Below are 14,172 nucleotides of genomic sequence, written 5' to 3'. Positions count from 1 at the left end.
TCCAGCCAGTGCTTCACAACTGGTGTAACAAAGACCGTGGTATGTACTATCCTGTAAGTGGGATGATGCATATAAAAGATCCCTTGCTGCTAATCGAAAAGAGTAGCCCATGAAGTGGCGACAGCGGGTTTCCTCTCAATATATGTGTGGTCCTTAACCATATGTCCCACATCATATAACTGTAAATAAAATGTGTTCAGTGCGTCGTTAAATAAAACATTTCCTTCCTTCCTTCCTTCTGCAATGGTGAAAAGTAGCAATAACCTAAAATGTGAATTCCCTTTACTGATTGATGTCTGTGGTTGAAATTGATATGCTGAAGCCATCCTGATATATTCAAAATGGTGTCCATGTTGTATGGGGGGGGGGGGGGGGGGGGGGGGGAAATGAAATAATAGTCAGCTGACGCCTTCTAGCTCATTGAAAACAATTGAAACAGTTTGTAATAAAATCTAACTAATCTCTATTACATATCCTAACAGTTTGTTCTGGATTTCTGAGGTAAATTAGATCTATAGTGACATAGGTTCGCATTCATGTTTTTATATTGATCATTTTTAACCTTTTCAAGCACGTTAGAGATCACTTCAAACAGCTTTGACGAATCTCTCTTTGACAACCTCCACAAGTATCTACACGCTTGATTCCATGGAAGAAATAGGTACACAGACTCATATCAGATTGGTTGGGACTTCTGATGTTACACCTATGCTACAATGTAATGTTCTTGTCCAGTATTGTTAGTATAAATATAGAACAATCATTTTTCCAATGAGCATCAAGAACTTTCGGTCTTCAGTTTCCAAATGGTTTGTAAACATACTCGAGGGCTGTAGAAATACTTGATAGGTACTATCGAAGACATATGCTATGATTCCTAGATGTTTAACAATCACTGACTGGTACATGTAAAAGCGATCTGTCGTCAGAGTCCATACCTTACCAATTTCAGCCAAAACAAATAAAGATATACTAAGTGTCCCCAGAGTGTCTTGGGTATTAGAGTTGCATACATGTGGAATTTATCAGCTGTCTCCCGGACTTTTTCTAAAGCATTAATATCTCATGTTGTAGGACATAAAAAGCTTTAAAAATTCCCATGGTTTATTAATCTAAATAGTCAAAGAAACTTCGACATTTCAGTGGAAAGGTTCAAAAATGCGTTCAATGTGTGGTTCCGTCACGATGGAATTCATGCCACTATCAGGCGCTTTGTTATTGGTTCGCCATCCATGGACATGGTGAATAGGCCTAATTGTTGTGTGAAGTGGTAGGCCTATATCTAATTATACAGTCGTGCTAAAAACAATTACTTAATTAAATTTAAAAACAATTTCTTCTGAAAAGGGCATCTTGTTTGAAAGGGAGGGGTTCAAACCGCCGAACACTCTCCCCCCCCCCCCCCCCCTTGTATCCGCTACTGCAAATTGTTCACCAGTCACTTTTCAATGACGTTAGCTAACGTTCGGTTTGCTTGCGGCGCCCGCGTTAAGAAATGTAAGGCTGTATTACGTGTTGTAGTGACGTCATATCCTCAAAACTCAGATTATTATCGTAACGTTAAAGCCTACCTCACATGAAGATATTATCTGAGAAATATTTTTACCTGAGCATTATTTGTATTATCATAATTTTGGCATGTAGCAAAGTAAACGTGCAACCAAATGGCAACGGTACAAGGCGGGGAACTTACTTGCATCTTCATTGTTGGATATTTGATCTACTTTTCTATAACACAAGGTAGGGACTAAGTACCTTATACTAGCTGTTACTGTTGGCAGACCCTTTTGTGTATATTTTCCCAGGACACCTATAGTCCGTCCCACAGGCTGTGGCGTAGCGTGGGTTGCCAGCGCCCGGGGCAAGGCAAGTATTGCGCCACCTAACGAGTGGAATGTTGGCACTCCCCGAGTCCCTTCCACCAGTCCAGAATTTTGCGCCCGTGGCAACCACCCCGGTGGCCCCGCCCACGCTATGTCACGACCCACAGGTACCCCCAAACAAAACCCCTAATACAAATACTATAGTTACATATATAATCTTTATTACTGTAACATAAACATATCTGACGTTATTGTCTGGGGTTACCAGTGGTCCGTGCCATCATGTCCCGATTCTACAAATGTCCCAAAATGTCCCAACTGCTGGGTAATGTGTTGAAGCAGATGTATGTATGTATGTATGTATGTGTGTATGTATGTATGTATGTATGTAGGGCTATGTATGTATGTTAAAGTTTTTGTTTAACGACACCACTAGAGCACATTGATCTATTAATCATCGTCTATTGGATGTCAAACATTTGGTAATTTTTACATTAGTAGAAAGGGATCTTTTATATGCACCATTTCACTGACAGGATAGCACATACCAAGCAGGGTTTCTGCCAGAGGGTAAAATGGGTATGGTGCCATACCCTAAATTTCTTGCAGATTTTTTTTTTTTCAAGTTAACCCTTTGACAAAATTAAGGACTCTTATCATTACTGTATGATTTTCTTAACCATAAACCTAAACGTAACACATTTTCTTTCTGGGGGAGGCCTGCATTCAATTCCATAGCGCCATGTACCCAAAAATTGCTTTCTGGCAGAAACACTGCCAAGACCTTTGATATACCAGTTGTGATGTGTGTGTGTCTGAGTGTGTGTCGCACTGTGTGTGTGTGTGTGTGTGTGTGTGTGTGTGAACTGAGTTTGTTAACCTGAATTCGGAAGTTAGATGGCGCTCACTCTAAACAAAACGTAAATGCAGTTTGTTCTGTCTGATTCCGTTCCCTTTTGAAAGTAGAATCCGCATCACGACTTTTCAATCTGTATTTCTTCTGGGGTTTTTCTTATTATTCTTGTTATGGTTTGCTTTTTGTTTTTATTATTGGAGGGTTGGAAGGGTAATCCGCTGGTTTTCAGTTCATTTGTTTTCTTTGCAAAACTAACTTCAGACATTAGAAACAGTGTTTCTATGAATACAAAACATTTTATTTCGTCGAAGTATTTCATCTTTGACTACAAAAGCCCTGTTAATTATAACGCACGTACAAGCACCACACAACACGACACACAATACAATACAACACAACACAACACAATACATTTCAATACAATAAAAAGAAATATCTTTATTGCAACGTTTGTAAAACCAAAAACATACAGAAACTAGTTATACCTACAACAGAGATGAAACAGGATGATAACATTATTGCAGTTAAAAGGTCTAGCCAACGGTTAAAATACTGAAATCAGGAAATGTTAGTGAACTTAAAATGTTAGCGAATTTAGCGAGGTCATACGAGACGCTAATATTTCATGGCGCTATTTAAAGAAACACACAACAGACTGGTTTAAAAAAAACAACCCCAAACAAAAAGAACAACCCCCCCCCCCCCCAAAAAAAAAAACACCCCCCCACAAAAAAACACCCAACAACAACAACAATAACAAAAAACTATTATTTTCTCTGTGATTAACTGAACTCGCAACAATGGTTACATGCTATTGATTAAACCAAAAGAATAGCAAACAACAATAGTTAGTTAGCATGCACATTACTGTAATTTCTACTAAATTTAAGTTGTCTGTATGCTGCTTAACGTCGATCTTACAACTTAAGCTTATTCTTTCTTTTTTTTAGTTTAACCCTAATATGTCACTTATTTGGATTTTGCTCAATTTTATGATTTACAGTATATAATGTAAATTCATTATATTCAATTTGAAAAAAGCACACACAAACACGCACGCACACGCGGCGCGCACACACACACACACACACCTGAATTTGATTCATAACAAAGTATTTATTTTAGATGTATGTATGTATGTATGCGTGTATGTGTGAGTGTATGTATGCGTGAGTGTATGTATGTGTGTGTGTGTGTGTGTGTGTGTGTGTGTGTATTATTACGAATCAAATGCAAATATGTGTGGGGGTGGGTATGCTTTGTCAAAATGAATATAATGCTTTTGACAGTGATTCATGGGTGCATGTTATCACAGCTGTACTTATTCCAATGAGCTCTGTCCTGTGGTTGTTTTGATTTAGTAAACTAGTCTGGGAGTGGCAGTCATCGTTTTGCAAGGAGGAAGAAATCTCCAGTAAAGGAGAATTCCTCGGACCTCGAGAGTGGTTAATTTGCCATTTTTATATTACGGGTATAGGAAGGAAACCTGCTGCCGCTACAATGTCACTGGTTACTCCCACGGCATGGCAAAAACGGATATTGTATGTGCACTTTTATGCAGACAGGACAGTACACACAGACAGACAGACAGACACACACACACACACACACATACACACACACCATACATACATACATACATTCGGTGCCACAGGTTCGAGTCCCAGCAACGGCATGGGACAATTTGTGAGACAAGAAAGGATTTAATTATCCCCTGCGCCAGTGTGTTAATATCTATGTATGTAACAGTCAACCTCGACATACATACAATATATAGATATTCATACATCAATACATACTAGCCGGTGCCAGGTCTGCCCATTGTTTCGTGCACGTAAGCGGGATCGACCGCGTAGATTGTAGGCCCCATGCATGTGGTAGAGTTAAAGAACATCCTTTTTATGGATGCTTCGATAGCTCAGAGCGCATCGTGGTTAGTCTCGCAATGTGCGGGCGATTCGATGCCACAGGTTCGAGTCCCAGCAACGGCATGGGGCAATTTGTGAGGCCAGAAAGGATTTAATTATCCCCTGCGCCAGTGCGTTAAAGGGACATTCCTGAGTTTGCTGCATTGTAAGATGTTTCCGACTAATAAAATATTTCTACGATTAAACTTACATGTTAAATATATTTTCTTGTTTAGAATATCAGTGTCTGTATATTCAATGTGTTTCTGATCGTCTTAATATTTGTAAGAAGCCCATACTGGATTTCGTCTTCAAATAATTTCGTACGTACAAAAAAATATATTTTAGGAAATAAAACGAAATTTCACTCAGTACAAATATTAGAACGACCAGAAACATATTTAATATACAGCCACTAATATTTTATGCAGGAAAATATATTTGATATTTAATTACAATCGTTAAAAAGTCTCTGTTAGTCGATAACATCTTAAACATTGCAGCAAACTCAGGAATGTCCCTTTAATATCTATGTATGTAACAGTCAACCTCGACATACATACAATATATGGATATTCATACATCAATACATATATACTACTCAAAAGAATTTAAGGGTCAAAAATTTATAACCAAATAAGTTTCAGAGTGTATTAGATTGATGATGTAAACTACATCATTATTATTTATTGTTCCATATTTACAAAAAAAACACAAATAAACGTCACTGTATACAAGAAAGTCACATGACATGCTGTCAAAGTTGAAGGTTGTCAAACATGGATTTTACACATTAGAACATTCGGTTTAATAGTGTGTGAATCCACCCCTGGCGCGAATACACTCGACACATCGTTGCCTCATGCTGTTGATCAGACGTCTGAAGAACTCTTGGGGAATGGCCTGCCACTCTGCCATAAGAAGTTGACCCAGATCATGAAGGTTGGCCGGAGGGGCATGGTTATCCCGAACTCTCCTGCCTAATTCGTCCCAGGCGTGCTCTATTGGGGCCAAGTCAGGCGAATATGCTGGCCAATCCATCCTGGCGATACCTTGTTGTCTGAGAAAGTCCGTTACCACCCTGGCGCGGTGGGGTCTGGCATTGTCATCCTGCAGAACTGCCCCGCCGCCAATCTGCTGAAGGCTTGGGAGAACCAACGGCCGGATAATCTCATTCAGATAGCGGATTCCATTCAGATTGCCATCCACCACATAGAGGGGGGGGGGGGGGGTCCTGTGGTGGATAGAGATGCCGCCCCACACCATGACGCTGCCACCACCGAACCGGTGACGTTGTCTAACGTTAACGTCAGCGAAGCGCTCCCCAGGACGTCTGTAGACACGAACCCGACCGTCGTTGAACTGGAGACTAAACCTGGACTCATCAGTGAACATCACTCGACCCCACTGAACACGTTGCCACCGCAGATGAAGCGTGCACCAGTGACGTCTGGCCGTTCTGTGACGTGGTAGGAGTGGTGGTCGAACAGCCTGGCGACAGCAGCGTAGATTATTGGCTCTCAGACGATTGCGTATGGTTTGATCAGACACTCGAGTTCCAGTCGCAGTCCGCAGATTGTCACGTAATCGGCGTGCAGTGGTTGTGCGTTGACGTAGAGCCATATTGGTGATGTAGCGGTCCTCTCTATTTGTAGTGCTTCGGGGTCTTCCCGAACGTGGACGATTTCGAACAGAATTCGTTGCTTGGTACCGTTGCCACAGTCGGCCAACGACACTCTGACTGACACCAAGTCTCAGAGCAACATTTCTTTGCGTATTGCCATCCTGAAGCCAAGCAATAGCCCTTCCTCGATCTTCGATAGTCAGTTGAAGTCGTACCATTGTCGAATTTGGAGTGTGCACCGTACACGAACGCAAGCTCGAATTATACGGAAATTCAGCATTGGGAACATGGAATACACGTGCAAAGCGTGCAAATGAAGCGCTTTGTGAAAAAGCAAGTTATGGGCACTTAACAGACCTTTCGCTTTCGTCCTAATTTACGTGCAAATGTAAGCATGTTTTCGCCATTAGAACTAGTCGACAGTGTCAATGACAGTGGATTTTAATTCATTTTTGGGTTGCTTAGACCCACTTTCGTCAAAATGGAACAATACCATGCGTGACATTATGGTCTAGCTAATATAATTGATTTTCAGAAAATAATGTCGAAAATATCGTCTGACCCTTAAATTCTTTTGAGTAGTACTTTCGTCAAAATGGAACAATACCATGCGTGACATTATGGTCTAGCTAATATAATTGATTTTCAGAAAATAATGTCGAAAATATCGTCTGACCCTTAAATTCTTTTGAGTAGTATATATACATATTATTGCAAATTAGATGTAAATTAATATGTTCTCAGCAGCACAACGTTTATTGACATGTAATTAAACGTGCTACGGCGACACTACAGAATTGACGTATACATTCGTAATCATTAAAAAACCCAATACAAAATAATAGAGCAACTTTACATTGAAAGATGTCCAGCGTTCTGAAAAAAAATCGTCATGTACTAGTTTATTTTAATGTAAGGATATTCCGTTTGAAAAGATACGGCGTCATATATTCATACGCCATTTGAATATCGAGTAATTGCTGACTGGAATTAAAGTTGCGTATGCAGTTTTCAAAGACACGTTGTTTCACTGTATGGTTATACATGTATACGGTTAACCTACGGAAGGTGTATGCGAGTTGCGTCCCTTGGTGGAAGTCGAATGGTTGTCTGCGTTAATTTTGGAACTGCGTTGGCCGTTAATTTTACTTTCGAACATGTGTTTACTTATTTTGCGTACTTTCTTTGTTTGAGTATTGAGTACTGATGCATACAGTTATATGTTTCTGCGATATGTGTTCGAGTAGACTGTTATGGTTCATGAATTGCGAAATTACATAAAGGGAATTCCATCTGCTGAGCGGATCTATTACTTGAAACGATATTTAGGTCGTTCTGCAAGGGAATCCGTGGATATATTTTGTTGTCCACAGATGAAGCATATGAACAAGCCAGAACTGTGCTTGACAAACGTTTTGGGAATTCATTTATTCATGCCAATGCCTTTCGCGATAAACTAGAATTGTGGCCGAAAATAAGAGGTCGTGATGGTGTTGCACTAAGAAGATTTGCCGATTTTCTGCGACAGTGTCTTACAGCTATCGAAACTGTAAGTAGTTTGAATGTGTTGAACGATGATTATGAGAATCAAAAACTTCTTCTAAAACTGCCAGATTGCCTCATCTACAGATGGGGAAGAATTGTGGCTAAGTGGCGGAATAAACATCAGGCATTTTCCCAATTTTGCGAATTTGTATCCTTTATTGTTAAGGAAGCAGACACAGCTTTTCTCTGGAAAAACAAAACAAATCTGTGAGTGAGCGGAAGGACTTTGCCAGAGAGAAACAATTTGCTTCGGTTGTTTGCATGTAGGACATCAATCTCGAGATTGCAAGAAAAAGAGCAAGTTCAAGATATCATCCAACATCTCTGCATGGAGACTTAAGGGGAGAAAGGACTACTGCTCCTAAAGAGACTGTTGTATCTACCAGCTCTCATTCAAATATCATGCATCTGAGTGATAGCCAGATAGGTGACAAGTGTTCTATGATAATTCCAGTTTGGTCGTCACATTGTGATTGGCCAGAATCAGAACGGTTGGTGTATGCTATGCTTGACACACAATCCGACACAACGTTTATATTAGAACGTACCTGTGATTATCTGGAGCTAGTTGGACCCAGTGTTAACCTCATGCTGTCAACAATGTCTTCAAAGGATCAGCTTGTCCAGAGCACAAACATAAACGGTTTAGTGATTCGTGTATTTAACACTGCGGTTAGAATTTCCTTGCCTGTGACGTATTCCAGGGAAATCATGCCTGCGAATAGGACACACATGGACATCAAGTCGGCTTTTAGATTGTTTCCTATTTATTCAGGGGATTTTGTTTTGCCGCGGTTTCAGTTTGAAGAATAATACTACGTTAATAAATCATCCCATTGTTTAACTCAACGGGTAACTGGTTTAGATACAATACTATTTGAATGAGTTTATTTTGTATGGATAAAAGGAGTCTTCTAGCTGCCAACTGAAGACCTATATGCTAAATATGTATGTGTGTGTGTGTGTGTGTGTGTGTGTGTGTGTGTGTGTGTGTGTGGTGTGTGTGTGTCTGTGTTTGTGTGTATATGTGTGTTTGTGTCTGTGTGTGTGTGGGGTGTGTGTAGTGTGTGTGTGTGTGTGTGTCTGTGTGTGGTGTGTGTGTAGTGTGTGTGTGTGTGTGTCTGTGTGTGTGTAGTGTGTGTGTGTGTGTGTAGTGTGTGTGTGTGTGTGTGTGTGTCCCTATTGCTGTAGAAAAATCTGTAGGGCCTGTAAAATGACTTACCTTCATGGGCTGGAAATTGACACTGAAAAGAGTGTAGTTCGTATTCCGCAAAATAAAATAGAAAAGTTGGTGGCATTGTTTGAAATGTTTATACATCTACTGTATGTGATGGGGGCATTTATTTTGTTCTGTCTCGCTGTAAGGTCAGGAAGGACTTTTATTAGATTTTTCTGTGACGCAGGTGGGGTTCAATATTGGAATAGATTCGTCACTGATATCAGACAGAGGCTTGCATAATACAATTTTTATTCTTAATATATATGTATAATATTGATGATACCGAAAAATACGACGGCAATAATTCCTCCCTCCCTCCCTACTTCGCCTCCCCTTTCTCTCTCTCTCTCTCTCTCTCTCTCTCTCTCTCTCTCTCTCTCTCTCTCTGTGTGTGTACATACATACATACATACATATGCACATACATACACACGTACATACACACACATCCATCCATCCATCAATACATATATATTTGTATTATTATTTTATTTTTTTCAGTTTCAGGAAAATATCAATGCCACTGTGCAGAAGGTTGTACAGGAAATGTTGAAGGATACCGTTGTAAATCATGCAAACAAGGCTACCATGGAATGTACTGTCAAATAGGTATGTGTTCATTTATTACGTAGAATTGCAAATCATAATATGTTTTAAAGTATGCAGATGGTAGTGTGTTTGTGGCTAAAAATTAGTTCTGAGGGAGATGAAGCTGGACGTGTCTCCTTGCTCTCTCAACTTACCCACCCACCTGGTTGCGGGGTGTGGGTGTGGGGTGTGTGTGTGTGTGTGCTTATCTCGAGTTACGGAATGCTGCTAGAGTATCGCGTCGCGTACATCGGGTTACGGGCAACCGTGACTTTGGTGTATTGCGACGCGGTACTTCAGAAGCCAGGAGAGGAACTCAACCCAGCCACGTGTGAGACTCCACGTCCGGCGTATCCCGTTCCTGCTCCTCTCTGTTTGTCTCCGCCAAGGCCCTCACCCCCGAGGCACTCCGTTGAGACGAACAAGGCTGACGTTGTTGTGAAATGGAAGGCCCCACTCCCCCGCCAAGGCTCTTGGAGCTTACAGGTCAGCAAGATCAAGAACCAGTACTCTAAGTACTTGGTCGGCAATATCACCAACATGGACTCACTGCCGGACGGCATCCAAGAGGGAACTTTCAAGCGCTTCCCCGACGGCAGCGAGGTGACGATCCACGACATGGACCTACGTGATGGGACTATCTGCCTTGTGGTGACGTCGCGCCACGATGATCTTTACAGACAAGGGATCCTTTTCAGGGATATGGACAACACCGTCTACAGAGTGTTTAAGATCATTGCTGGCTCCCATTACGTCGAACTAGATAAAACCCTGCTAAATCACAGGTGGCGGATACTTGTACCACAATTCCACGGCAGACAGTTCATCACATCACCTTAGGTGCCAACCTCAACGAACTTCGCCTCCAGGTATGGGCTTAGTTGGACTTTAAACATTTTCGGCTCCCATTCCAAAACTTATGTTCATTTTTTAAATAAATTGTCCAACGCACTTTATTTTCGACAGCCCGTTTAAATTGCTCAATCACCAGAAACGTTTTCGGCCGAGCAGTCTAAGCTTATTTTTGGATTTATTCTCCATATTTGGTTTAAGTCTCTGACCTTCTTTTAAATTCTGTTGCAAATTCCACCCACCTCAACCTTACCTCCCCCTCGTGTCCCGGACTTAGTCACTGGTGATGTCAGAGGCTAAGCCCGAGATAGGCGTGCTTGAAACCTTCGTGGTATATAAGTACGTAAAAACAGTTTCAGATTCAGATATGGGAGCCTCTGGCGAACATAATACATTATTTTTATTCCTAATATATGACATTGAGGATACCGAAACACACGAGGGTAATAACCTCTTTATCATATAATTTAAAGCTTAATACATATACAGAACTCGCTTATTTTGCCAAAGAACATACCACTCGACATAGTCTTGCACAAAATAAACTCGTGCAATAAATAAGAAACGAAAACAACGTATGTGAAGTTCTGTATATTTATTACCCATATGGTTAAAATATACATTGGTACATATCAAAGTGATACTCCCACTAGAACGCCAAGTGGGACGTAACACTTCGACTTCACACGATGACGTCATCGATTTGGCGCACTACAACCTTACAGGAACGCCAACCAAACGAATTGAGTGATATAAATTAAGATCGATTATGGATAATAAATACAAAAGAATATCGGCCTCCCCCACCCAAACTCCCAATATTTGCTGCTGGTGATAACGTGTACTTGGTGACACTGGGTTGTCATGCCACAACCAGAAGCGGTCAGGCCCTTTATAAGGGCCCTATGGGCAACCTAGGGAGACACCACAGCATCGTAGAGGTCTATAATTAACGAGCTACTCTCGATTCACTAATACCAAAACCTATATTAGCTCAGCCATTTACCTTTCGACCGACCGTTCAAAATTGCGCCAAATTTCCTCAATCAAAATTGCGCACCCTTTTCTCTTTGGCATTGACTGCTCCATTCAAAATTCCATAGCACCACCACCACCCCCACCCACCTGCTACCAATTTGATCGGGCTGCTGGTGCTCCCTTGCACTTGCCAGTGCAGGCGGTCCCTCCCCCCTCCCCCCCCCACCTTTTCTGTCATGGACGGAGGAGCCTGCCAAGGCCGGCTCTTGTGCCCACGACAGGCGTGCGCTACAACAGCTTGTTCTGAATGTGCACGTAAAACCCTATGACATGACATGACATGGATAATAAATAGGATATTAAACTCGCTACTATTTCGAATCATGTGTATGTCCCTTGTGAAATAATTTTCATTGTCACTCGCTAAAGCTTGTGACAAGTTAAATTATTTCACTCGGGATATAAACATGATACGAAATGGAAGCTTGTTTAATATCCTATAATTCGCTACTCGTGTGTTTTAATATGTAAACGATCAACCTCGTTTGTAGTCCGTTCTATGGACAACGGTTTTTTTCATGCTATGGAATTTGCTACAAGTTATTTATTTCTGAGCCGATTGTTTTCTAAATTGGATACAAAAATTGTATTTTTTAAGTTATTTTTAAAACACTTTTACTTTTCTTCTGACATCAAACAAAACTGAAATTATTTGAAAGAAAAAAAGAAAAAAAAAGCCCCACAAAAAAGCCCCAACATTTTGTAGGAGGATGGCACGGACTATAGCTATTCGATATTTGTCACGGTAGAGCCTCGACAAATACCGATCAACATAGACTCCGTTGATATTTTACATATTAAAAAACACTCGTCTCGTGACGAATCCTCTATATATCGCAGAAGGTGCCCAAAACGTGTGTGTGTGTGTATGTGTGTGTGTGTGTGTGTGTTTGTGTGTTTGTGTGTGTGTGTGTGTGCAAATTCAAACAATAAAAATGACTAAAAACAAAACAATAACAACTGTATGAACAACAGAATGAAAACGATTTGACAGAAATAATGTTCCACAGTGATTAATGAACCTTCCTGGAAATTGTCAAAATCGAGAACGACACCCCACGCACGTGTATGAGGCAACTGCGTGATGCATGTGCAAACTATAGAATGTGTTACGGTGTGTTGATAAACAAACCTGAACGTTCTTTACTAGGATGTCTGTGTTCAAAACGCATGTCTAATGGTTTATATTAACATTACTATTTCAGGTTCCCCTACTTTTTTTTGAAGAGTATATATATCATTATGATGATGATGATGATGATGATGATGATGATGATGATTATGATTATTATTATTATTATTATTATTATTTATTTATTTATTTCAGTTTCAGGAAACTACCAGTGCCACTGTGCTGAAGGCTGTATAGGAAATATCGAAGAATACATTTGTAAATCGTGCAAAGAAGGCTACTATGGACTTTACTGTCAAATGGGTATCTGTTACACTAAAATTCCATCATTCAGTTTCTTTTATTATTACGTAGAATTGCAAATCATAATATGTGTTTTAATGTATAGAGATGGTAGTGTGCTGGCTGAAAATGAATTTGGGGGTCAAGTTCTTCGTGGTTGCACTGATGATACACGGTGTCTTAAAAATATGAATGGAACGAAATCTAAAGCTGAACATATCCGTACCTGATCTATATCTAGGTCAAGTTGTTGTTTTAAATGTGTTTATGTGGTTTTAATCACTCTAATAAAGATATGTGTTTGGGAATTCTGCTAGACGAGACTCGTGATTTTAATGTAACCGTTAAAGCAGTTGCTGAGTCTGCAAGTAGCGCATTGGGACATCTCATGGCCATGAACGAGTCTATGAGTGGTTTGTCATATAGAGTTTCCAGTAAGTTATATTATCCACTTGTGTACTTACCCATTATTGAATACGGAGGTGGAATATGGGGTATCAGGGAGTAGTCGGATATATTATTGAAAACACTGAAAACCGTCCTTAGGCTTTCTGCCAGAAAATAATTTGAGGGTGCGTACTAAGTTTAAGTTGATACATAAACTTACGAGTGGTATGCATGGTTATTTGCACATTTTCGATGTTTTAATTAACAGCCAGTAGTCCCGAGTGTGAAAAAAGCACCGGTTGTTTTCATCGTAAATCACTTGACGTGAGGTTGCACGTGCGAATGGTGTGTTTTGAAATTAAACATTTAGTTTGTGTGTACGCTGTGTGCAAACTATGGCAATATTCTTTCTTGTTTTTTACTGGAACACTAAATCATAACTTTGTTGTCACATTCTTTACAACATTGTGTAACTTTTTAACAATGCAACGTCTCCAACGTCAGGAACGTCTCAGGGCAAGCGCGACTCGTGAGATATGATTGCAAATATCACTCGATGAGATATAAATCATATTTGACAAAAATACCATGAAATATCCTCTATATATTTATAACATCTTCATCCCCATCCTCAATTTAATATATTGTAGACTATTTTGAGGACAGTCTGAACTTTAAAAATAACTTTTTAAGGTCTTGACATTGTCACCCGATCTATCTTAAAAAAGTTTCGATGAGACAATACTTTCTTGGTGTTTATTACTAATTCATTAATTGGAATGGTTCAGAATGTTTTTAACTGCATAATGCATTAATTAATCAGTCCTCTAGTGGTGTCGTTAAACAAAACAAACTTTAACTCTTACCTAAATTTGTCAATTCTGGGATAGGTTCAAATAAATGTCCTTTTAGTGAATTT

The 14,172-nt window shown here is 40.1% G+C and overlaps 1 protein-coding gene across 4 annotated transcripts in view; it reads left to right on the top strand.

Annotated features, from left to right (window-relative positions):
* Positions 1-14,172, top strand: part of LOC121378766 (multiple epidermal growth factor-like domains protein 6) — a 50,595-nt gene that overhangs the window by 9,262 nt on the left and 27,161 nt on the right. The window contains exons 1-3 of one of the 4 annotated variants that reach the window (XM_041507070.1): positions 1,531-1,740; positions 9,476-9,583; positions 12,780-12,887. In XM_041507070.1, coding sequence (XP_041363004.1) covers positions 1,665-1,740; positions 9,476-9,583; positions 12,780-12,887 — 292 coding nt within the window. In that variant the 5' untranslated portion in view covers positions 1,531-1,664. Of the gene's footprint in view, positions 1-1,530; positions 1,741-9,475; positions 9,584-12,779; positions 12,888-14,172 lie in introns of those variants that run through there. The other 3 variants (XM_041507072.1, XM_041507071.1, XM_041507073.1) reach the window with 3 other exon arrangements.

Source organism: Gigantopelta aegis, chromosome 8 (assembly GCF_016097555.1).
Source record: "Gigantopelta aegis isolate Gae_Host chromosome 8, Gae_host_genome, whole genome shotgun sequence".
Lineage (NCBI taxonomy): Eukaryota > Metazoa > Mollusca > Gastropoda > Neomphalida > Peltospiridae > Gigantopelta > Gigantopelta aegis.
The sequence above is the reverse complement of the archived record's forward strand: the minus strand, read 5'-3'. Positions and strand labels throughout refer to the sequence as shown.